General features: G+C 38.7%; 1 protein-coding gene across 2 annotated transcripts; it reads right to left on the bottom strand.

The window, feature by feature from the left end:
* Positions 1–3,815: 3,815 nt before the first annotated feature.
* LOC145991117 (uncharacterized) lies at positions 3,816–27,208 on the bottom strand. 2 transcript variants are annotated; one of them, XM_083126885.1, is made up of 5 exons: positions 27,021–27,208; positions 22,146–22,207; positions 18,224–21,612; positions 16,218–16,338; positions 3,816–4,097 (listed from the first exon to the last, which is right to left on the bottom strand). In XM_083126885.1, exons 3-5 carry the CDS (start codon positions 21,555–21,557, stop codon positions 3,986–3,988), a joined length of 3,567 nt encoding a protein of 1,188 aa, XP_082983011.1. In that variant the 5' UTR covers positions 21,558–21,612; positions 22,146–22,207; positions 27,021–27,208; the 3' UTR covers positions 3,816–3,985. The 2 variants fall into 2 exon arrangements, with proteins under 2 accessions (XP_082983011.1, XP_082983010.1); XM_083126884.1 differs by lacking the exon at positions 22,146–22,207.

Genomic DNA, 27,208 nt, shown 5'->3' with positions numbered 1-27,208 from the left:
TTATGCTAATCGGAGGCTAATGGAAGATATGTTGTACATTTAAATACAAAGGTGCGATGTGTAACAAGAACGTCGATGAAATATTCGTGTGTAAAACTATCCAAGAATATATATATTACTTATGTTTCAAATACAAATGATTTCACACAGAAAGCATTTTGTTACTTAGCTATGTTAATATGAACTACAAATGTATTAAATTTTTAAAACTGTTTCATATGAACTGCTTTTTATTTTTTGTCTTTTTGAAGCTTCAATGTTCGTAACTTTGATTATTAAATCAGTGATAATGTTTATTGTTTCATAATTTATTAACATTCTTCACGATTTTTTAACAGAATGTAAAAAACAGTGTAAGGAAATATTCCTAATGTTTATTTCCCAAGTGAACGTTAAAATGGAAATATTAATCTGCTGTTTTTCTCAATGAAACTCTGAAGTTATTGTGACAAATCTTACTAACGACAATGAAAAGATTCAATTTGTTTATTATCTTTCGTTCAATAAAGTCAATAGGATCGAAATTACAATGTGACAAATTATTTACGTTTAGTCTTTATACACAGAAATGTAACATTGCTCTTGTACCAATTTCTTTCGCTTTTGCTGCAAGAATATAGAAATTAAGGGTTTGTATTGAGATTGTTTAGCTCCACAGAATATCTGCATTATCTGGTTGATTAATTTTGGGTAAACTTAAAGACAATTTAATTGATTAGGTAACTTGGAAAGTTTACGGTCAACCTAACATGTTTTTTTTATTTAATCAATTGATTTTACATACACAAGTTCATACAAAAGCGGTTACGAGTTTTACTGTAGCTGACCAATATTCCCGATAATATTTTTCAAAGATATACAATGTTTAAATATTTCCGACAGGAAGTTTCTAACGGTTTTCAACTCTTTCTTTGTGCTATGGTAGGAATTTTTGTGGTGGCCATAGTGACTTCCTGAATGAAAATTTTGGTGTAAATATTTAATATTATACATTTTTCTTCTAACTATATTCGTCGGGAGGGTAAATGTCAAAATTTAACTTCATAAGAGAAATAAATATACCTTAATTATCTACGGTAAAATTACGTCAAGGAGTTTACAGCGTTAAGACGATCGCCTCCAGATGATGACGTCTTGACTGAGCGCTGTGGCCTGAACCTCAAGATGGTCTTGCTTGGATGGCGCAGTGTTAGCGTCGTCGCCTTGTAATCAAGGGGTCCCGGTGGAGGCACAAAGGGGTTCGGATCCCACTTTAAACTGTAGGTCCAGTCCCGATTAGTCGTACTGTGTATTGTGGAACCAAATCAACAACCAACCAACCAATACAGGGTTGGAAACACTACAGTTATAGGTTTGGAAACACTGCTCTTCTCGGGAACTACTCTACCAGGCGAAACTAGACGATATAAAATTCCGGGTTGCATAACCGTAAGGGAGGGCGTTTCTTTCGAATCCCTGTGTACCCGGTGCTTGGTATTCGTCTGCGTATAATGGAAGTAAATGGAGTTTTCGGTGCAAGGTCTGATTCTTTTACATGAAGCATTTCTATGAATGTGATAATTGCTATGATATTTGGTACAGTGGTCGCGAAGATATTAACGAACATTCTAGACAGTAGTCCACGTCCTGTTATCGTCATACTTTCGTTAATAATACGGGAGAAAAAATACGCGTGGAATGATCTTGGCAACTAAATTTTTGTGTATGAATTAGGTTCATTATTATTATCATCATCATCATTTCTTTTAAAGATATACACACTGAAGCATTTGTATTTTGGATATTTACTGTCTCTTTTCTTCCGCTTTAAACTAATCGCGGCGATGATAATAATGATGATTCCATGGAACGACAAGGGGAACCCCACAAAACTTTCTTAGTGCCGTGGACATGAGTGTAAGGAAACTTTCAAACCAATGGGACAAGCGACACGAGATGTCCACACTGTCACACTAGTGACACACACTTCCAGACTGTAAAATAGCATTCATAGCACATGAGGGTCCAAACAGCAAACGACACGTTCATATGGCGTATTCGCATGCTACTTGTTATTTCGGTCGGAAAGCTCCTTAAAGAAAAGGTGCTCAGACCGAAGCGACGCGCTACAGGAGGAGTTCCCAACTAAGTGACAAGCGACATGGTGCCTTCAGTCTATTGGCAAGCGTTCGCTGCTAATTGTGCGAACAACAGATAGGCGACACGAAAAACAGCACATTACAACAACAGATCTAGGCGACACGATAAGTCACACGTGTCGCTTTGTCGCTTGTGTGTCGCTCAAACTGGGCCATTTCCTCAATAGCTTGCAACATGTTGCCGTGGTTTGTTGTTCGCGCATGCGCGATGCAATGAGTGTCTTGCTTTAGGGAGATTGCGCACCAAAGCGACAAGGGGCACGCGACACTTGTCGCTTGAGGATTTCACCAACAGAACGCTGGTCTGTGCTGCCCGTCATGCCGCTACGATGTGAAATGTTGCTCTTGATTGGCTCGTTTCCAAGCAACATGTGTCGCTTCGGTGTAAAATCTCCTTGAGGAAACGGTGCAGTCAGAGCTTGTGCCCCTACGGTTCGAAAGGCTGCATTGATTACGGACTGCTCGCTTCCAAGCGACACTTGTGGTTTGTCGCCTCGGTATGAAATATATCTCAGGATACTATTTATATTCTAATAACATAGAAAATAAATCTCTAGTACACAATCCAACACCTGACGTCCGGAATCACTTTGCGATGTTTCTTCTTGTGTTACGCATGCTATTTATTTATTAATTTTATTTTACTTTTCTTTCCAAATTAATGTCATTTCGTGACTGCAAATCACTCCACAAATATAACTGTTTCCAACAATTCACGTGCCGCCTTTCAAGACAAACAAATCTACATAATATATTCCAAAAACTAACAAAGCCGCATTTCATAAGAAAATTAGCACCGACATTGATCGCACTGTCATCTATGTTTCTCATCCGTCTGGGGAACCAGTTTCTTGGGTCGTTTTCCACACTACGTTATTCAAGGCGCTGTAGCTGGAGGCTTTGCGAAGTTTTTCACAAAGAAACTGCCACCCACACTGTTGTAGGTTTGTTGTATTTTTTTAAAATGATATAAATCAATATAAATGAACTATTATAAGATATATATTGATATGTCTCCTATTTTGTCTTCAGGGCCTCCCCGATGGCGTAGTGGAAACGTCGTCGCCTTGTAATCAAGGGGTTCCGGGTTCGATACCCAGTGGAAGCACATGAGGCACATAGTGGTTCAGCGGATCCTACTTTAAACTGTAGGTCCAGTCCCAATTGTCCTTTCTGTGCATAAAGTGGACTCAATCAATCCTATTTTATCTTCATTCCTAAGAAACAATAAATCCACTTTAGTCACGTCGGTATAACTGTCATGCGGGGACCTCGGTTCATTTCCTGGGGTGAGTGATTTCAGGTTGGGAATTTTTCAGTCAATATCCATACATGCTAACTTATCCTTTCTTCAGCGGGTATCTGAGGCTGCGGGTGACCACTGGCGGGGGGGGGGGGAGAGAGGAGAGGAGCGGATCACATCAAACCGCTACTGTTACCATCCCTCTTTGACATTTGAAAGAGACGAACATCTCTGAATATCTAATATTTAGGTAGTAAATGATGAATCCCTTCTTTGATATCTAAAGTTAAGCAGTTATCCCCTAAAACGATGTCTAATTATAATAAAAAGCTACAATTAAACCTAGCGGGAGTGAACTAGAAGAAGGGGAGGGGGAATTCCCCCTTAATCTAACTTTGTCTCGGCTCAACATTCAGAAAATATGAAGCATAAAGTACCACAAAGAAAAATGTATTATTCAAAAGAAAAAAATACATATCAAATCTTCATTACATTGCAACACACAGACACACACACACACACACATGCACATTCATTACAGATTTTTTTGTCCTGAGTGTTTTATTTGCGCAGATTGTCACAAATTTTAGAGTAGAAATAGAATTCATTGGTAAAAGTTTTCTGCAGATTTCAGCTTCTGAGCGGAGTCTCTACCTTCGCCAACCCCATCGAATATGGAGACTATCTTTTTCTGTCTGTTGTAGGATTCCAGGTACCTAAAAATACAGCAAACAGCATTCTAGAATAATTTGTCAAGAATTAAGCTCAGATAGTAGTGCAACAAACAGTGTTCTGATGCATATCTAATTTATGTTGTTAAACGGACAAAAATTGTGGAACTTGAAATACGTACATCAAGAGTCCTGCATTGATTGATTTATTTAAGTCCATTTTTAGGCACAGTAAGGCTAATCGGGACTGGACCTACAGTTTAAAGTGGGATCGGAACCACTATGTGCCTCCACCGGGTATCGAACACGAGAAGTAAGTAAGAATCACTTCGACAGTGTAAATGGAGCAAATGTATCGAGTTTGGTTTTTCTTTTTTAATGTGACAATAATCGTAGACACACATATGCACCTTGGTTATTTCAACCCATAATCAACGATTTCATTTTCATGTATCATTTTGTGTTGGTAAGACAGATTAAACTACATGTTAACATCGACATGATGACCAGGAACGTATCCAGGAATTCCTTTCGGGGGGGGGGGGCTCAACACCATTTTTTAAGGGGTATAGTAAGAACCTCACAATTGTATGTTTAAGACCAGTGGTGGCAATTGGGTTCCAAAACGAGGGGGGGGGGTGCGGAGGGCGTTGCAAGGAAAGTTTACTTTCTCTTGGTAGCCAAGGCTTAACATTAAGAGGCCATAATTTTGAAGCAGAAAAATAAAAAATGGGGAGCAACTATCCCTTAAATCGTTGCCACTGTAAGGCTATCATTTTAATCAGAACGTGAAATCGGAACATTTTTTACCACTCGACTCCTCTGTTTCCATGCATTAATAATGTGTGCCGGAACCATCTCAGTATGTGTGTTTGTCCATTTCTTCTCATCAGGTATAAAAACATCTATGGTATCTTTGAGTGTTTTTACGAAGTTGTTACACATGCACGGGATGGACAATCCACTCGACAACGCGAGATTCAAATTGTGGGTTGCGAACTGGACGCAGACAGCTCTCGAATATTTCTCTCTAATTCGAGCCTGAACACCACTAACGTGTCTTGTCCTCCCATTTTTTCAGCTCTTATAAAAGCCGAAACCCACCAAATTGTTCAGATTCAGGCCTTAGCACTCACAAGTATTCAAAAATGCCTGTCACAGCTTTCGCTGTCTTGTTATATATCGGCACGAAACAAAGGAAGTCTTCTCGAATACAGGTGGATCACGAAACAATTAATGCATAATGAAAACCCTTCCGTTCCCAGCACATCTAATGTTTCGTCTCCCAGTATGATCAAATGCTTACTCATTTATCTCCAGTGACGTGCCCAAGGGAGGGTTGGTGAGGTAATAACACCATTTGACCCAGTATTCCTTTTTTTTTAAAAAAAAAAGAAAAAAAAAGAGGAACGTCAAAGACAGGGAAAAATGGCAAAATCAGGACTGACTACCAAAAATAGTATGCGTAACCCCTCTCCCTTCCGAAAATCCTGGGCACGCCTCTCTTTATCTCTGACACATTTTTTAAAATGAACTCACCAGAAGTTTTTATCATCGTATTGGAGATTGAAGTAAGATGCGTTCTCCCTGCAGGTTTAAATATGATCCTTTAGGGTGCTGTCGTCTGCCTGCCTTCACACCTAACCTTAACAAGGCCCTAATTTTCCATCCTTGTGACTTGGATTTTCAAGACTTAGGAAGGTTTCAGACCGAAGGGACACGTGATACATGTCGATTGGAATGGGCCAATCAACAGCAACGTTTCACACCGTAGCGACACAAAAGGCCGCACAAACCTAATCTTCAGGCGACACGGTGTGAAATCTCCCTTATTAGGCCACTGTCATTGTCACCTTGAAGTAGTAGCTCTTGTTGACCACAGAAAAAAATTATCCGCAACCGGTGATAATGCTCCTCAGTTTTCTTCTCTCTCCTATATTTTTTGTGCTTGTTCACTATGCAGGCAACACCTTACGATTTGATATACACAGGACATGTACTATGTAGACATTTTAACGAAATATCGGTTGAAGTCAAGGATGACTAGGTGGCTCAGTTGGTAGAGCCCTGATGTGGGTCCTGGTAGAGCCTGCAATTTCCGCCTAAAATGTCTACATATGCAACATCTTCTTGCTTTCTCTTCTCGACATTCATAAAATTTTCGGCTGTCTCTTTATGGTAGTTAAGTGTTTGAATGTGTTTCGAACTCAATAGGCTTAAACAAAAGTATTTTTTATATCATGAAATTCTCAGACTGCATATACGAAATTTAGTTCTGGCAAAACTAAATCATCACTCAAAACCTTGATTTTCAGTTGATCTATGCAGCTTATTTCTGTTTTAATATCCGGTACTGATGAAATATTCACTTTAGAGAGAGAGAGAGAGAGAGAGAGAGAGAGAGAGAGAGAGAGAGAGAGAGAGAGAGAGAGAGAGAGAGAGAGAGAAAGAGAGAGAGTCCTTGATCTCTTCGGCCCTCGAACCGAGCTAGCACTACTCTGAGGCCCCGGAAGTTCTGCTGTCGTCAATGTCTTCATTTTCGAATCACTATATCTTATAAAGCAACCAGAGGACGCTGGCTGATCTGATCACCAATCGACTGTATGAATTGTCACACTTACCTCTGAAATCTCATTAACCGATTCTTTGTACAGATCAATCGAAAAATTGAATCGGCGTATTTATATACTCATTATATTGTAGAACGTTCCGCAGATAAAACGATTCGTTAATATCGTCAGTAATTGACTCCTTCTCTCATTCAAGAACGTACCCTCTCCCGCCTTCCAGAGATTAGAAATTACAACGAATCGCCCTACGTGTGGCTCTATCTTTGTTGTGCAGCATCCAAATGCTGACAAGTCTCTACATAGTCCTCAAGTGCGCTGAGTCAACACCGAAAGCGCAAGAAAAGTGTACGTGCAATATTGCCAACAACAGGGTTATAGAACATTCTCCGTCTTGCCTCGATACTTGTCTATCTCCTTAAATCATCGTCACATTATTCAAAAAGCCAAAAACCTAATTTTATCTAGTGTAAAATAAAAAAAATCATGGGGGGGGGGCTCGAGCCACATCAACCCCACCTTGGATACGTGCTATTAACAATAACAGGGTTATAGAATATTCTCCATCTTGTCTCGATAATTATTTCTCCCAAATTATCATGACATTATTCAAGAAGCCAAAATCCTAATTTTATCTAGTGTAAACAGAAAAAAAATCCTGAAGGGGGGCTCAAGCCTGCTGATTTCCACCTTGGATACGTGCTATTGACAATAATAGGGTTATAGAACACTCTCCGTCTTGTCTCGATAATTATTTCTCTCAGATTTATAAATTTATTATCTTCACATTATTCAAGACGCCAAAAATCTAATTTTATCTAGAGTAAATTTAAAACTTTCCTGAGGGGGGGGGGGGCTCGAGCCACCTCATACCCACCTTGGCTACGTGCTATTAATAATAACAGGGGTATAAAACATGCTCCGTCTTGCCTCGATAATTATCTCTCTCCTTACATTATTTTAACATTATTTAAGAAGCCAAAAACCTAATTTTATCTAACGTAAAGTGAAAAATTTCCTGGGCAGAACGTCGAGCCGCCTGTGCCCCATCTTGGATACATGCTATTATCAATAACAGGGTTAGGGAACATTCTCCGTCTTGCCTCCATAATTATTTCTTTCCTTAAATTATTGTCACATTATTTTATTTCACACCACAAGAAACAAAAAAAAACTCATTTTATCTAGTGTAAACCTAAAACTTTCGGGGGGGGGATGCTCGAGCCCCTTAAGCCCCCCTTCTGGATACGTGCCTGATGATGACCATGTTCGCTTATTCCTATTTCACTGCGTCTTTCATTTCACGATCCAAGAAGCTCTCAATTCCGTACGCTAACTAGCATTGTCCGTACAAACTATAGTGCAGGAGGCCTTAGAAAGATCGCTTCGCGGGCTTACAGCAGACGACAATATGGGGGGGGGGTGTCTGCGAGAACCAATCAGGTCCGCGAATGAGCGAGCCCGGTTGCCACAGCTAGCTCGCTGCACCCTTCTGCAAGGGTGAGTGACCTCTGCCTCTTGCTACCTCGGCCTGTTTGTTCGGTTGAGGAGCAGACGACAAGAGAGTATCGGCAAAAGTGTGCGAGCGACGTCTGCTGTTAGCCCGCGAAACGCTCTTTCTAAGGCCTCCTGCACTATATTTGGCGCCCGAGCGAAATTCTCTCCCAGCACCAGTTGGCAGGATCTTTTGTCGGGGTAGGACAGTGGCGCAATCAGAAAGTATGCGTGGGAGGCAGGGGGGATTCTAGTATACTCCTGAACACCATGCAAGATCTTCATATTTGCATAAAATAACATTTATTTATCTAGTTTTTCTTGTTTGCTGGGGGAGAAGAGGGCGGAAGGGTCGACTGGGGTATCTTGCCCTCATCTGCCTAGATGTATAAAATATGCCACTGTGCTTTGGCATTGTCCTCCAACATTATAACAATTGAATAAAGGGAAAATAGTCCAGTCTATTGATTGATTGAATTGGTGTTTTAAGTCTACTTTGTGCACAGTGACCTATAGTTTAAAGTGGAATGCGAACTATGTGCCTCCACCGGGTATCGAACCCGGGACTCTTAGATTACAAGGCGACGATGCTACCACTGCGCCATCGGGATCGGGGAGGACAATAACTCTGACAATAATCCAGTCTTAGAACGATATTTAACTTGTCAAGACTTATTCCAGAGAAGATATAGAAATATAATGTACGTACAATGCAGAGACGTGGCGTGCATGTAGCCGCTGTTACCGCAGGTAACACCAAAATATAAAGAATTCAAGAACCTGTCTTAAAATATTATTACGTACATAAACTGGTAATATTGTCGTAAAGTAAACATTGCAGACTGGCATTTTTTCTGACACCGGCAAAAGCGAAGAGGAGGACTGATCCGGTACCCTCCTCAGGCAACATGAGGAAAGGGCCCTGAGCCCACGCAAGTAAGACTTCGCGTTGCGGCAAAGACTGTTATGGCGGGAGGAGGAGCCGGGTTTTTGGCATGCCTGTTTAGCCGGAGCAGTTGCCGGTGATCCTTACCGGGTACAGACCAGTGTTGCCATATTCAATTGACAGAAAAGAGCTAAGTCGCCTAATCGGGTCTATCTTACTCTGAAGGTGTCCAGTCGCACTGGGGAACGATGGCGCAGTGGTAGAGTCGCCGCCTTATAATCAAGGGATCCCGGGTTCGATACCTGGTGGAGGCACAAGTGGTTCGGCCCCAACTTTAAACTGTCCCGATTAGCATTACTGTGCATGAAGTGGACTTAAATCGCCAAATCAAAATTTTAAAAAATCAAATCACACTGGGGAAAAGCAAACTACCACGTGATATTTTGTATTTACTCTAAATATCAGCGATTACGAAAGCCCTCTTTGTCCTTCTTCGACATCATGGGCGAGAAGGAGAGGAGAGGGATGGGTATGATCAAGGGGTCCTCTGTCCTCCTAAAAATGTCAACCTAAAATTCTATATTTCACACATATAATATTATTTCGGTTACAGGAATTTGTGATAATTGTTGAAAGGGCCGATTGAGATTGACATACGTTGTCGCAGGAATGCAATAATTTCGGATTGAAGCAATGTTTTTGAGGTGGTAGAACTGTTTTTGGTTGAAAACATTACTTACAAGCCTTAGCATGCTCTGAAATGTCAGGTGTCGCAGGTTCGAATCCTCAGCAAGAAATGGTTATTTCAATGTTCGTTGTTATAAAAATTAATAATTACATACACAAAGAAATAATAATTTTATTTCAATAATTCACCATGCATCCTCATCGTCACGATTATCCTATAAAGCGAAAGCCTCTTAAAGGTAGCAAAGGACGTAAAATATACGAAATAGTAGTGGTGTCAGAAATGAGATTTCAGTGGATTTAGCGAAACATGAGAGTGGGAGTAGTTAGGAAACAGATGAATACTACATTTACTCTACATACGTCTTATTTGAAACGAAAAGTTTCGCGATTTGGGCAAATCTGGTTTCAAAAGAACTAAGATGGCAACATTAGTAGAACTGGACTTCTTGCAGGTTCCGAAGGAAATATTGGGGAAGTGCCGATGCTGAGAGGGGAGGGGGCAAGGAGGGTGCTTCACGTGTTAGAAAAGTAAATAACGGTTTGTGAGAGGGACTGTGTGAGTGGTGTCTTTCGTCTTTATGTTGTTCTCGGGCATTGTCACTTAATTAATGGAGCTTGCTCCGAGTTCCGAGGTGGCGGGTTCATCCTATCTGAACAGTGTGTGTAATCGTGCGATAGAAGATATTTTGAAGCAATCTTTTGGTTCGTTCTTTTGCAGAAAAAAGCGAAATTGTGGCGAAAGGGAGGTCAAAGCCTATTTTGAACGATTTAAAAACCAAGTCGTCTGCTGGATATGACCGACATTTCAATGTTTCGTGGTATAACGACTATCCGTGGTTATGTGGATGTGCGCAGTTGTCGAAACTCTTTTGTTGGCCATGTACTCTATTTTCGGGTGAAAAAAATAGTGTGGAATTCAGATGTGGATAACATGGACCATGACCATGACGCACCCAAAAATTCAAATTCAAATGAAAAACTTCACTTTATGACAGCATCATAGAACTTTTTGATTTGATTTGATTGATTTTTCTTCGCTTGTGCCACTTTTGGCTAATTTGCGAAGATGGGGATGAGTGATGATGATATGATGAAATTGATGAATAGACATCACAAACGTCCATGCCCAAGCCAGGATTCGAACTCGGCACCCCAACATCATATAACTATTTTCAAAAAGAGTCGTTGGATTGATCTGCTCTATAAGTAGCCTTCGATGTTTCTGTAAGTACCAAATTACAAATCAGTGTGTTAACAACCAATGTTTGCGATTTCACTTCAGTCCTTATGTCAACATTTTTTTTCCTGATTAATAACTTTACCAAAATCTAGTATTGAATTGCAGACGTACCAGATTAATATTATATGAACTACTTGTAAGACATTGGGGGGGAGGAGGGCATGAGGTGGGGAGGCGCCCAAGTCTCCCTTAAATGTCCTACTGATAACCGGTAACACTTTTAAAAATCCCACGCCACGCCACTGGTACAATGTATATACGATATAAAGTCACAGATATGAAGGGAGGCTTGCAGTTTCGTACCCTATCAAATGAATGTTTTCGACCAAAAATTCCCCTCCCCCCGAATGAGTTACTTATTTCGCTCCACATGTGAAATTCGACAAAGGACGCTGTCCAGGTTCTTATTTTGTAACCTCCTTCACATTGTCGTTTTGTTCGACCGCAACGATGAGAATGAGTTGAGAAAAATGGAAGGGAACAACACCAGTTTCGAATTTTTGCTTCAGCTCTCCCCTTGCTAATATCCTGGGTTTGACAGACGGATGAGACATGAGTACTATTCTGTTTCCTTTTTGCTGGAGGAGAGATATTCTTACATTGTTAAATTTACGTATATATTGTAAAACCTAAAGCCAAGCCCTTGTACCTACGTATGTAGTAACGCCATTTAAAATAAGACGTTAATAATAATAAATAAATAGAGTACTGCATATGGTACGTACCACTGCAGTAATAATAGGTTATTCTTATTATCATGGATAAACCACAGTGCACGTAGTTCCAACTTCTATTGCAGATGTCTCTGTTCACTGCTGCACGGTGGCGGCCTCACACGTGATTTCCAAGAACTACTTCGAGGAAATCGACTTTGAATGTTTTGATATAGCAAATATATGATATAGCAAAGAAGCCTACAGGAATATACTTGTACATTCGCTACGACGCCAGGGATACCAGGTTCGAATCCTGGCCTGGGCATGGATATTTGTGAGTGTCCATTCATCAATTTCATCATATCATCACTCATCCCCATCTTCGCAAATTAGCCAAAAGTGGCACAAGATGCGAAGTAAAATAAAGCAAATCAAATCACAAAAGGAATATACTCGTACATTATTTCGCTCGATTCACACATTGTCGCACGGTATTTAAAAGTGGTAAACATTTTTTGAAAAAAAACATCTTTCTGACTTTTTAGAAACGCATTATTATGTCCTCTAATTAGCCTTTTAGAATCCTGATTCAAAATTTATGGTTCCCTATAGGCAGGCACGTATCTAGAAATATATTTCAAGGGTTGGGTCCAAACCAATTGTCTCAATAATAATAATAATGTTGAAATTAAAACAAGTTATAATTAAATAAAATATTAATTAAAATATATAAATTTATTAATATTGTATTTTTATTATTACACGCACACGTAAATAGATAGTATAAGAATATAGATATAACATCATATATTTATTACCTATCTTGTGTATACCTAAGATCACCAAAATTTGTATAAAAACAAGAAAACTAATGTCAAATAGATAAAGAATTGAATATTTATCAAATAATAAAAGAAGGATGTTAGATACAGTTGACGAAAAGTAAAGTTCCTGATTAATATTTTATGTATATTATCATTAGTAGTAGTGTGCATACCTAAATCTTCTTTTGTATGGCATTCAAAACAGTATGATCCAAATATAATAATAATAATAATAATAAATATAATAACCCTTACCTTCTGAGTTCATAGGAAATAAATAACCATCGACTATAGTACAATCGAGTACAGTTATGTTGAAAAGTATATTTTCATTATTTTAGTAATTGGTAAGTCTTTCGGGGGACCGGACCCCATGAACCCCCATTAAATACGTCCTTTGCCTATAGGCATAGACATATATCCGAAGCGCGAAGCCCTTCACAGTGCGATGGCACGCTTGTACACTCCTAACGACGGCCCTATCCTCAGATATGTGTTATTTCCTTTTATTTGTATATTATTGATATTATCAAAATGTACTCAACAATATTTAAGTATTTGTTATTGTTTGGCCAAAGATTGATTGATTTGTTATTTTAAGTCCACTTTATGCACAGAAAGGCTAATCGGGACTGGACCTACAGTTTAAAGTGGGATCCGAACCATCATCTGCCTCCACCGGGTATCGAACCTGGAACCCCTTGAATACAAGGCGACGACGCTACCATTGCGCCATCGGGGAGGGATATGTTTGGCCAAAGAGACTTCACTGAAAAAAGACAGAGTAAAAAACTATTCCTGATAATTGATTTATAAAGATCCATAAATGCTAATTTAACTGAAATACTGTTTCTGTAAGAACAGTATTTGTTCGATTTATTGCTGAACAAGAAACTGACTAATGCAAATACTTCAATATGCAATAACAATTTATGTAAAATAACGACGTAATCAGTAAGGTCAACAGTGGAACAGTGAACGCTGGGAAGTCTTTGTGTGATAAAATTAACGATTCAGTACGTAGTTTTTAGTATTTTAATGTTCTGTTAAAGAGAGTTGGTGGTGTTTTAAGTCCACTTTATGCACAGTAAGGCTAATCGGGACTGCGCCTACAGTTTAAAGTGGGATCCGAACCACTTGAGCCTCCACCGGGTATCGAACCCAGGACCAGAGTGTTCTGTTAAAGTTATTGTTAATGGTAATGACAATAATGCCCATAAATCATCCCTCAAAAATAGTCACTTTCCTTTTAAGTATGTGCATTACAGCAATGCAATGGATTGACACCACCTCCCTCAAGGCAAAAATGTTTAATTCGAAGACTGGGGTCAAAACCCATCCCATTATTCTAATAAACATTTTGTATTAATTGAATATATGCATCAACATATGATCAAATCACTAGAACTATTGAAATCATTTTGAAAATATAACTTATAATTCAGAGGTGGTTCACATGAATGGTCTTATATTCTTCGTGTTCAGTTCTTATAGTTTATTCATATCTTCAGAATAACTGTATCAGAATTAATGGTGTTAAAATAAACGTCAAAAATGGCATTAACTACCATAAATTTTCAAATAATAATAAAAACGCACAGATATATTTTAATATGTGCCGCAATTTGACAAATTTGAAAGTAAAAATCTAAAAGTACATCATGGAAAATAATATGTTAAATATAATCAGTGCAAGTACGTCAAATATACGAGATATTTAGAAAATGACATTTCATTAATTTGAAACTTTTTAAAGACAATGCTAATGTATAGGGACATTGAATTTTCGCGATGCGCGAAATCGCGAAATGTGAAAAAAAGATGCAATTTTGAACATTCTGCACGTAACCACACCCCCAATGATGTAATATGCATGAGTTTTATTCGCGAAGTAATGCGAAATGTGGGCTTTTCCACGAAATGAACGGTTTTTCGCGAAATAACCGTGAAATATCATCAAATTAAGTAGAAAACGCGCAAAAATCGGCAATCGAGGTTGTGCGCGCAAACTGTCGATTTGTAACGAAACGTTTGCCTAAAGTTTCCTACCACTTGCAGCTAACTAACTCTAACTCTCTAGCCTTCTTAAACCCGAAGGTTCATGGCTGCAGCAACACAGGCCTTCCATCTGTCCCTATCTTGAGTAAGATCTATATACTATTTTCCATCCCTACCGATTTCCCTTAGGTCCATCTCAACGTTGTCCCTCCATCTTCGTCTTGGCCTTCCTACAGGTCTCTCACCATCAGGTTTCCCAACAAGAATCCTGTGAACTCCTCTTTCCTCTCCCATTCGTGCCACATGGCCTGCCCACCTAAGTCTTCTTGATTTAATTATTCTAATAATATCTGGACATGAATACAAATTATGTAGTTCTAAATTATGTAACCTTCTCCACTCACCTGTCTCCTCATCCCTTTTAGGTCCAAATATTTTCCTAAGGATCTTATTTTCAAATACTCTCAATTTATGTTCCTCTTTCAATGTAAGGGACCAAGTTTCACATCCATATAATACTACAGGCAAAATTACTGTTTTGTATATTTTAACTTTTAGTTTCTTAGATATTAAACGAGAAGACAAAAGTTTATGAAGAGAGAAGTAAGATGCATTTCCTGAATTAAGCCTACTTTTTATTTCCTCTTTAATATAATTTTCATTTGTTAATATTACTCCTAAGTATTTGAATTTGGAAACTGGTTCAAACGAGTTGTTATCAATAATTAGATTTTGATTATTACCTAACACTTGGTTTCGGCCTGTAAGCATATATTTAGTTTTCTCTTTGTTAACTTCCAAACCTATCTCATTAGCAGTTTTGAAAAATATTTTAGCATTATTCTTAATTGTATTCACATCATCCCCCAGTAAGTCTACATCATCTGCATATGCTAACAACTGAGTCACACCATTTAATTTTAGTTATTCTTTAGTTTCTTTTACCTTCCTAACAGCATATTCTAAGGCAAAATTAAAGAGCAATGGAGATAATGCATCACCTTGTTTTAAGCCATCATGAATTGTAAATTTGTCAGACATATTAATACCCACACGAATTTTACTTTCTGTTTCACTGGTGCATACTTTTATCATACTAACAAGCTTCTTAGGTATTCCAAACTCGACTAATATATTATATAATTTATCTCTTTTGACCGAATCATATGCTTTTTTGAAATCAATGAATAGCTGATGGACATTTTGATTATATTCCCACTTTTTTTCAAGTGTCTGTCTGATGTGAAAAATTTGATCCACTTGCAGCTGAAGAACGTTTTATCTTCGATCACATCAGGATGACGCTGCAAATTTGGATTTCCCATGCACATAATCTCAGTTCGAAAACTTCGCTCCATGTCAAGCTGCATTCCTTTCTTCCCCCGAATATGCAATTTAGAAATGAAGTGATTTTGTGTTGATGTTTTCTTTTTGGTTGGACAGCTAAGTACTTGTGTATGTGTACAGTATATAATAATGAAGTAGTTTATCAATTTATAGCTCTTTTGTATGTTGTTTCCTCTCATGATGAAAAAGTGTGTGCCAATTTTTTTTTTCCACCGCTGGTATATACCGCTGATCTAACACTTTATTTACCGCTCTTTTCAGTTTTTATTTACCATAAATTTGTCTCCCTACTAATGTAATTATTAACCCGTTAGTCTATAACATCCATATGCAATAGTTATTATTAATATTACAGTTATTTAATTTTACTATCTTCGAATTACTGAAAGTAGGAGCCCTTTAATTGTTTGGCAGTGACTACATTCCTAACCTACCGGGCTTAAAGCACAGAATGAAATCTCACCTTTCCAAGTCCTCAAGCTTCTTCACTTCCCTCTTGATGTGCTTCAGGTAGCCCCAGCGAAGTTTCTGCAGCAGGTGAGAGTAACTGGGATTCTTCCCTGCCTTCAGTTCTGATCCTGTAACTGATAAAAGACTAGCATTATCTCCGTTCAATTCAATTCAATTCAATGGTTTTTATTCTTGGGCGAGGTTCAGCAAATGCTGATCTACCACCTAACCCGACAAAGAAAAATGTAGCAAAGTACCTAGGTACATTATTATACATGAAGATTATAAGACACTACATAAGTAAAATAACATAAAAGAAACTATATAAAAAAACTACTACTACACAAAGAAAATCACAAAAAGAAAAGAGATAACAAAATATATACAGTGCGTGTGTGCCAATAAATGAAAAGATAATAATATACATGTATTATTACTTAGTTTCGGTCCAGTTTTTTTCAATAATTCACAGGAAACAGTTTTTAATCATATGTGGTCTTACTTTGCTTCTGATCATCAATCAGTGAATCATATACTGCCCTACGAAAGTGTTTGTAGTTCAGTTGTTTTATTTCGTTCGGGAGTGCATTCCAGATTTTAGGTGCCATGTAACTGAATGAAGATTGCGAAACAGAAGTTCTGCAGCGAGGTATATGGAGATTAGCGGCGCTTCTGGTGGAGTAAGAGTGCGTTTCACTCCTGGCTTTAAGCTTTACACTCAGATAGTCCGGGATGTTTTTATTTATAACATTGCAAGTAATGCAGGTCATGTGCAGTTCTCTCCGTCTTGCCATGTTGAGGATTTTGTGCTGGTTAAGCACAGGGAGAACGTGTTCGTGATTTTTAAATCTGTAGACATACCTCATGCATGCATTTTAGACTTTCTGAATTTTGCCTGAGAGCCTTTTTGTGATTCTTGGCCCGTAAACAACATCGCAATAATCGAAAAGAGGATATATTAAAGATTGGACCAAATTTAATTTAATTCGCTAGGAAGAAGTAACTATGCATTCAAAATAAGTTGATTCTTCTGAGGCAGATTGCAGAAAACCCAGCATTTTTATGTCTGCTCGTTTGGAGGAGGAGGAGATACATATTATTACCATATCTGCACGTATCTGATGTTCTTCTTTCGTTTTGTTCTTACGTCTTACGGAAGTTGTGATAAAAAGTCCCTCTAGACTCGTGCATACGTACCAGTCAAGTTTGGGGAGTTTGACTTCTTTTGCCGACCTTTAAGGAAAACAATCTGCGTTTCTTATTATGCTTGGTCTTGTGCATTGTTTCCATATTCAGCTGTTCTGTTATGGAAAACTATGTTTCGTATGCATAATGTATGGAAGTTGCAAATTCGTAAATGATTCTTGTTATTATAAGCAATGTCTTTTTTGCACCGGACGCTCAGGAACGTATTTATAACGTATATAATAAACAAAAAAAATCAGGCTTTATGTTATGTTAACTTCACTACTCATTATGCACATATTCTTAATTCTTGTAAGAATGAATTATTACTTTATTAACGATGACAGTATATTCTGTGGAATGTTATAAATGTAAATGAATATATGTATTCGCAATCGTAAATTCAACACAAATTGTAATAAATCACATTGAAAGCCAGTTATAGTGAAAAAAATAAACATGTTGATCTACTACTGTCAATTCTACAAATTAAACGCACGTTAATAAAAATTTAGACCTAGTAAATCAGTTATCTGATATGTGTCATGGAATTTGCGTACACAGCAAATATGCATATTCCACGGACGCATCGCCCTCGACACCATATTGAATAACTAAAGTACAGGGCATTGTACAGTATTGTGTTAGCATTACCACCTGTGTGATGTGCTTCGTAATACCCTGTAAGGATACTGAAATAAGAAAGTGGAGTTTATGTTCCAGTACAGGTATACTCGGGCATACAAAAGTTTTCCCGTACTTACATTGTTAGCAATTTCGGATATGGAATCGATGAGCTACCCTGCACGTTTTAGATTCCACATGTCCACTTACTTGAACATGAATCCTCGCTATTGTCCTGCACATGATGTCCGTTGCCTGCTGCATTCTGGAACTTTCTGGATCGGGAGTGGAATTTCCTGGGCTTCGAAATTAGACTGCTGGTTACTGCCTCGCTGACCTTCTTCGATACGTTGCTGTCCATCTCGTTCTGGGAATCCCTGTTCACGAAATCTATGCATCTCTGCAGGTCCAGCTTCATAGAGACTTCGCGCTTGGGTTTGAGCCACGAGGCCCTACTACCTACAGCAGTGTCTGTGGATGTGGAGTTGATGACACGATCAATCAGAGAGAGTATTTCCTGCTGAGTTTTGGCTAGTTCCAGCGTTTCGTCTGTCCTTTCTGTATCGGCTTTTGGACTCTGTCGAGATTTCATGCTGTCCAGAATCATGTCCGAGTACTTGGTATCCGTTCTTTTGGGCTGCACGTCAGCTCCGTCCCCGTAACAACCTTTGATATCCTCCTTTTCAGCCTTGTAGTGATCTGGTTTCGAATGGTTTCCCGTTCCGTTAACGCGCTCGTTGATGTAGGAAGTGTTGCTCCTTGTAGTCTCCAAGTCGATAGCCTCGTATGGCTGCGAATCGTCGTCTTTGCCGTTCTCGCAGTTGTTCTTGAAGGAATCCACAGTGTCGTCAGCGTTTGTTGAAGCGAAGTCAGCCTTGTCCCAGAGATAGATGCATTTCACCTCATCGCTGACCTCAGGGTCGAACAGCGCGAATGTCTGTGCGTTGTTACTCGTCTCCATGGAGTAGGTTCTTCTGGAGTTGTCGCTGTCGTAAGCGCGGTTCAGGCTCAGTTGCGCGTTGTTCACGGTGTGCTCATGGTGTATGCTGCTTACATTTCGATCACTGCCTTTGCTTTCCGTACGATTATCGTCCCTCGTGTCGTCAATGGCATCCTGCGCTGGCGATGAGACGCGGTCGGGAAGATCGACTTCTTTCTGGCGACTTGCGGCACTCTCGCGCGTTTCAGAGTTCAACTTTGGGTGCGATGGAAGCATTCTGCTAACTTTCGCATACGCATCTTCCGCATTCGATGGTTTGCTCACTTCATTTGGTGTTACCGACGCGAAACTACTCTTCTCACTTTGGTAGTCGGTAGACAGCTGAGAGCGCGAGCGGTTGTTGTCAGTCAACCCAAGATTGCAATATATCTGCTTGATGGACTCTTTTATGTCTGTGGGTACATTAGACACGTAACCCTGCTTCACAGATCCGTTGACGAACGTGTCGCTTAATTCATTCTCGCATCGCTGTTTCTGTTTTTCCACCGGTTTGGATTCGTACTTTCCCTGAACAGTGAGTTTAGAAGAAATCTGGTTATTGGCTTTATTAACGTCATCGTTCGTTTTTGTCGCAGGTAGGATCTTCCTGGTGTCCGTGGGGATTTCATTCTTCGCTTCGGAAAAAGTAGAATAATCTGGCTTCAATTCAGATTTCTTGCTACCTGCAGTTTTCACGGGGATATTTCTGGGTTTTGGTACTGGAGTCACAACAGCGGGGTATTTGCTAGATATACTCCTACTGGTTTTTGATTTTGCGGAGATACCTGTAGGCTCCCTTCCTTGACGACTAACACCAGAATCCTTCTGAGGCGTCGAGCTTCTTGCTGGAGACGGGGTGTCGTTATCTGCTGATGGAGTGTTGCAGTACGAATCGTCTTCCGAACTTGTCTTCAATATACTTCTTACCGGTCTTGAGCTGCGAGAGACTGAGCTAGAATATTTGTAAGGGCTCGCCACAGGTATTGCGACAGGGCTGGTTGCAATGGATTTTCTCTGCGGTGAACTTGTCCGCACACTTCCGAACGACATGTGTTGTCCCTTAGAAGGTAAGGTCACCCCCGGCTTCTTACTCTGAGCCGCATCGAATTTACGGGAGACTTCGTTGTCTCTGTTTGCCATGCTGTGAAATGCTGTTTGCTTTCTCAGAGCATCCACTGACATTCCACGACGATTTGTGTCCCTGCACGGTGAAGAGTTCAAGGCGAATATTTCGCTAATCAGAGCATCATTTTCCTTACTTTCAGAATCCGCGTTTGTCATCGTGCTCCTTAGCTTTGACTTGTGCTGCTTCCGCATTACAGGCAATGTCACTGTATTCTTACTGCTCGGGATAATTGAATCTATGATTTGAGTAATATCCGAATCGTCGTTTGCGTAATTCACCTCGGATTGGGAAGCTTGCTCTGATGTATCTTCCTCTTTCACCGTCGAGAGGTTTGAATATGTGTTCACATCTTTCGACGTGGTTGAGAAATCTCTTCTTGCGCGTTGTCTACGATGGTCTTCATTTGATGGTCTCAGATCAGGCCTGGAATCCAGGACAATTCCTGAGCCATCACCGTCACAATGGTATATGTTTACTTCCTCGCTACGGTAACTTTCCTTTTCTTGTATTCTAGTATCTCTTCTGGTCTCTTGCGCTTCCTTCTTCTGCTGCTTTCTTTCTGTACCTTGAACTTTATCACTTGATATGCTCCTACCATTCCTACTAGTAGCTCGATTCCCGAAGCTTCTAACAGCCAAGTAAGGAACAGCCGATCCAGCACTTGCCGATCTCGTGTTCTGCTGTTCGTTCCGGTTCTTGAAGTCATCAACAACTACTCTAGAACTACCGGTCCTTCCTTTCATCGTATTGTTCCGATACTTGAAGCAACTATCTGCTGTAGGACTAAGAGACCTCTTGTTTAACTGATCGCGTCGGAGATTCTGTTGGTCACTGTATCTACCTGAGAGAGAAACGTCCTTCTCCTCTCTCTCTGAGACGTGGCTGTCGTGAGAAAGACAACTATTTCTTGAGGATACTCTGACGACCTCCCTGCTGTTTTGCTTCTCAGTGTGGAGTGACAAGTCTTCTGGCATTATACATCCTGCATCATTCAGCTCTCTGCGATACTTCCATGAAGCCGTGTGATCCACAGTGTCGTCGCTGTACTGGCGGTAGTTGGCGACTGATTTAGGACACCCCGTCTTGTTTATCTGTCCGGAATCCTGAGTAGGAGTGCAATCCTGATCCTGGGAGTTTCCATCCAGAGAGTCCTGGTAGAATTCATGGGGACTATCTATGGTGATGTGACTGAACTCGCTCGTGAAATTGTTATCGTCACCGTACTTACTGTCCGCAGACGCGCTTGTTATACGTGAACTCATTTCTTGTAATTTTCTTCTCAACTTCGAGCGACGATAAACTGCGTCGTGATCATCACTTGTGTCAGATGTTCCTTGGCTGCTAACCCTTGTTTTATGCATGGGCTCTCTGGGCAGTCTGCTCCTTACAGTATTTTGTCTCGTCGTCGTTCCCAGCTTGGCACGGCCCTTTAAGTCCATTGTGTGGGACAATCAGAGCCTTATTCTAATTTATCCAATGCTTACCAAGTAAACCCTAGAAGAAGAATGTCATCATTAATGCACAATATTACGAACGAAACAATCACATTTTAGGTAATTTTAACTCGTTATGTGAAACTTTTGACAGGTCTCTTGTAACGTTTCACTACTTCACATGGTATTTTTGTCACACCAAATTCTGAAAACAAATATTCAACTTTTACTTTCACAATGAAAGAATAATTACTTCCTGCGAAATATATTTGTAAAGAATATTACGCAAGGAAGTAAAATGACGAGGAAATATTTCAAAAATTGATATAAAATAAAATTACACATACGCGCAAACAACTGCAAGACTCGTCAAGAAAGAAAATTATTTCCTACTCCCCTACATGAAATTTTCGAGTGATTAGAAAATATCAAATTGTATGGAACAAAAAAACAAAACAAAGATAAATGTATTTCCTCTTTGTCTAGTGATTAATAGACTACGAAAAGATGGCTTGCGCAAAATTATCTGTGGTGAAGCAAGTTATTTTTCCGGAGGAGGGGAGCAAATTGGAATTATATGTGTGAAATACCTACATAATTTTAGGCTGATTTTCGATGTATGCAACGGCCACCCTTATATCCTCCAGACGTTCATTCTGCGAAAAGAAAGAACCACATGCTCAGTGGAAAGTAAATAGAAATGAAAAATAAACAAATAAAAAATAATGTTAATGAGTTTTTCTAGCAGCGTTATAAATTGACCGAGTTTCTCTTATAATGATGTTTGTCGAAGTTAACTATATGTTTCCTATTCCAGATTTCTCTCGATTATTTGAAAGAACCCTTTGGTGGACAAACATATTTCTAATTTCTTTGCTTTTGCTTCGATTTCTTCCCCTTTTAGCTAATTGCTACGGTGAGGATGAACATAATTAGAATAAATTGATGAAGATGGTGTAATAGAACAGCCATATCAAAGACAGGGCTAAAAGCCGGAATCTTTGCTGGTTTAATCATGAGTCAACCACTCATGGCCCTTGGTTACCGAGGCAGTAGCAACGAGTGACTGACAACTGCTTTTCAATAACTTCAAAAACAAGAAGAGAAAATATAATCAAGTTTCCCATGATTCTCTCTGAAGACACCAATTTCACTCAACTTCTCGCCTAGCGGACATTGGCTGAACTAACTCAGGGGGTGCTCGTTGCTATGTGAAGTACGTATGCATTACGTCATCTGGGAGGATCGGGTTTGACGGTGCTCGTTGCTATGTGCAGTAAGTTTGGTGAGGGGCACATTTAGCTACTAACACTTCGCAAAAATCGGAACAAGCAGGTTATTGATTTTGTCGCATTCGATATATTTTATTGTATTATTTCTCTTGAAATGAGATTGTTTTGTTAATTCCACCTATAATCATGCTTAATTGTGCAGTAACAAGCTGTGAGAATTATAACCAAAAAACTAAAGGAAGTGATATAAAATATCATAGATTTCCAGCTGATAATCGTGTAAGTAAACAGTGGATTCGTGCTTGTGATCGAGAACATAATATTATTATTAAAAATGCGAGAGTGTGCAGTGCCCATTTTTGTAAAGAAGACTATGTGCGAGATCTAAGAGCAGAACTTCTGTGTTTGCCAACAAAGAAAGTACTGAAGCCAACTGCAGTGCCATCACTAAAATTACACCATATTACTTCAGTGCAAAATAATAGAGAATGTGGTGTAGCAAATTCTCCTGAACCTTCCTCTTCAAAACATGAATCATTTTTAGGATGTGCTGATAAAGACTGTGGAGATGTACGCTACGAAAGGTGTGAAATAAGGAAACGTTCCTTAAATAAGCTAAATACTATGTCGCCGAAAAAAAGAAAAATAGACGTAGGTACAGAAACTGCTAGCAATGTTTCGTTGTTGGAAAACACTATTCATCGCTTACAGAAGAACAACACACGTTTACATAAAGAAATTATTAAGTTAAAGATTAAGAACAAGCTCTTGCAACTTGCTTTAACCAAAAAAACTAAACAAGTTCAAAATCTTCAACATAACCTAACCGACAATGTAACAAGAAAACTCACGAATATCTTGGGGAAAGTGTTCAGTGACACCCAAATACAATAGTTAGTACACGGTAAAACGAAATCCGTATGGACTAAAGATGATGTAAGCAAAGCGTTGACTCTTCGAGCCGTTTCAAAAAAATGTTACGTTTATTTGAGAAATACAGTTGGTATACCTTAACCTGGACTTTCTACGTTAAGAAGATGGGTGTCGAATTCATTTCGTTGCCGGCCAGATATATTAGGTGATGTTTTGCAATTGATGAAATATGTGTGAACTCTCTCTAATTGTAAATCACATTACACTAATAATTTGTTTAAAAGTTTGTTTTATTTAATTTCGTATTAATTATGTTCGGGTCTCTGAGTTCCATATTTTCGGAAATTTTACGTAGGAGGATGAGGAAGTAGAGTGTAAGATTGGCATTTCGTGTTACAAAATTTGTGTTGTAAATAAAACCCCAAACCTTGAAAACGCAAGTCCAGTTTGTAATTTCCATAAAATGTTAATTTTCGATATCAAAGTGAGGTTGTACAAGTTATCGTGCTGATAAGTTACAGTTGTGTGCAATCGTTTTGCGTATTAGAAGCTATAATACGTGTACGTGCAAGCGAAGAGCGAAAGTGTACAAATACGAATGCAACACCCTTAACTAGCCGAACCTACTCGAAAGTGGATGTTAAGAACACCAAACCTAATTCACCTAACCTACTAATTCAAGCGTACAGGAAGGGATTTACGAACACACAGAAAATTTAGCTCATTGATAATATTAAGCAAAGCCAAAGCGAGATGCAAAGGACAACACGGTAAGCTCACGTATAGTCAGGAGAATGTTGCCACTATTACTGCATTTTTTTGTTTTCAATTCTATATAATATATTCCTTTGCGGTGGACAAGCCAGGTAATGGTAAAAATCAAACAGTAATAATGCCTTTGAGGATAGGGCGTGAGATGTAGAAATTTCATGAAGTCCCTAACATGACAAAGGCAATCTACTTCTGGCATACATACAGTCATATAGTACACATGTACCGAAATCTTGTCATGCGATTTTGTGTGTAATGAAGAGATTATCACCCTGCAATCTAAACTTGGGCCAAATTACGAATTCAAAGGACATAATTAATTCTTCAGAGAATAGTTTGCTATTAACTCTGTCCATTTAATTTATAATCATTAATTAGATTTAACTTGATGTTCACTGACATTAGGTTAATAATGTTGATAATTATGTTTCTCCCTTGTACATTTGACATTTAGAACAGGTTAAGATAATATATCTGAAGCAACAAATCACAATGAAGGACTGTACAAGGGTATGAATCGTTAAATTGTAAAATTTCATTTTTGGACTTTGTCTTGGATTTTCCTATTACATTTCCAAATACATTTTAGTCGTCTATAACCAGGAAAAACTATTCTATATGCCAAGCTCGTGGCACAAGTATATAGTTCGTCAACTACACCACAAAGAGCTTACTGTTTTAAAGAAAATTTTCCACGAAAGGAGAGTATGACATCCATTGTTTACACTGAGTAGAAAGGTACAAAATCATCCACATTATATTTGTGAAATATTAAATTGAACGAAGTAGTAAAACTTCATTAATAGGCATTATATTTATTTCATACAATGCTCAATATCGTGTACATAATGTTATACAACCGGAATATACATTTTATTCAAGAAGTGTAATTTCCTTTACTGTCGTTAGAAGGCAATTACGTGACATTTTACTATCTTGTCTTCGCGATTAGCCCAAAGTGGCAGAAAAGCGGAGTGAAACAAATAAACAAAATAAATATATGAAAGGATCTTTCCTTTTTAACTCTTTCATTCATGCAATTCTTCTTTAGCATGTTAAAATTATAGTATACTATGATTATAGAATGAAGACATGGTAAATGAGAACATGCGCAACTACCTTTGTAACACGTCGATCAGAAAGTTTGAAAAGTATGGATTTTCACAATACGTTTGCGAGTTTTCAATTATGTTACTACTAGTGCCTCCCCGATGGCGCAATGGTAGCGTCGTTGCCTTGTAATCAAGGAATCCCGGGTTCCATACCCGGTGGAGAGACATAGTAGTTCGGATCCCACTTTAAACTGTAGATCCAGTCCCGATTAGCCTTTCTGTGCATAAAGTGGACTTGTTGAAACACCAACTCAATCAATCAGTCATGTTACTAATCATTAAAGGAATGCCTCAATACCATCCCGAAGTTTCGATAATTAATAATTCCCCCTCCTCAAAGTAATAAAACAGTTTCCCTCTCTGAACCTCGCATAGAAATTATAGCGGCGGTTTGCTTCGGCCAAGCCCCGAACGAACATAACCGAAGGGGCACCGAGCATAATCGATCCTCCCATAAGACGTCACGCACTCGTGCATGATCGGCAATTTTCGGATGGCGCTACCTTATATATTAAGTTACCTTGGAACTAACTCACTGACACGTCCACATCAATTTGAATATGGCTTAATATATATGTTGGTCGCGGTCGTTTAACGGTTCAAATAAACTATTTTTTTTATGAATAGTAAAAGCCTTGAACGTTTACTTATTTCTCTGCAAACAATATGATGTCAACTAAATATATACGAAAAATCTGGATTATTTCGTGAAAAATAAACATGGACATTTAGCATACTTTGAAGGAGTCAACACATTAAATAAGAAAGAGAAAACGAGGAGGAAAAATAAGCTACGCAAGGTAAACCAAGAGTTGTAAGAGAAAAATATAGGAGAGAAAGCGGAAAAGGAAGTATAAGGAAAGGAATAATAAGGTAGAGTGTAGACCTAATGTAATCTAATCATTTCCGTTATTATGTATGTACATTCTTATAACACATTCCTTGGTATGAGATATCGGACATATAGATTATCTATTGACACAAGTTCTATTGTTGTTTATCTTTCACTCCTAACCTGAATTCTATCTTCGCTTTTATTAACTTAACAGTATAAATATGTGATGCCAAATAACCGTAAGTAGTAAGTAAGTCAATGATAGAATCTCTTCGATTAATCAACTGACTATCGTTAAAAACGTGTCACCAGCATTTCTCACTAATATTGACGTATTGACAATTCTGTGCAATGTATTCATCGCATATAGTATGAAAATACAGCATGAAATATTGTGAAACCCGGGTAAATGGAATGATATCAAGAAAACATTAACCTTGGCATACCAAAAGGTTGTGTTGATAAAAGGTCCTCTTCAGTAAGTATATTTTATTACATTTTTTCATGAATCTCATTCTACTTTATCTGCTCTAAGGATTAAATAAAAAATATTTCATCAAATTTTTACAGTTGATACATAACTTGCATGGAAATAAATGTACGCCAGTAAACAAAATGGCTACTACTGCGAATGCAAGACACTTACCTCAGGACAAAAATTTTTATCCGATACTATACTACAGCAATCAATAAACGATATTTTATACGCCCCTTCAGATTCTACACAATGGCCTGAAGATTTGAAGCATTCTCCCACACCTCATCAGCTACGACAGAAAACCTAAACGTTTGACAAAAAATTTTGTTGTTAGACAAACTGCTAAGCTGTAGCAA

This window comes from Lepisma saccharinum, chromosome 8, assembly GCF_977018435.1.
Source record: "Lepisma saccharinum chromosome 8, izLepSacc3.1, whole genome shotgun sequence".
NCBI classification, from domain to species: Eukaryota; Metazoa; Arthropoda; class Insecta; order Zygentoma; family Lepismatidae; genus Lepisma; species Lepisma saccharinum.
The sequence above is the reverse complement of the archived record's forward strand: the minus strand, read 5'-3'. Positions and strand labels throughout refer to the sequence as shown.

What these genes read in the sequence shown, in the direction of transcription:
- LOC145991117 (XM_083126885.1), bottom strand. Translation starts at nt 21,557, where the DNA reads ATGGACTTAAAGGGCCGTGCCAAGCTGGGAACGACGACGAGACAAAAT. An exon ending in TAGCGAGGATTCATGTTCAA is followed by an intron (nt 16,339 to 18,223) that starts GTAAGTGGACAT and finishes GTCTTTTATCAG; the next exon opens with TTACAGGATCAGAACTGAAG. An exon ending in AAGCTTGAGGACTTGGAAAG is followed by an intron (nt 4,098 to 16,217) that starts GTGAGATTTCAT and finishes CTGTATTTTTAG; the next exon opens with GTACCTGGAATCCTACAACA.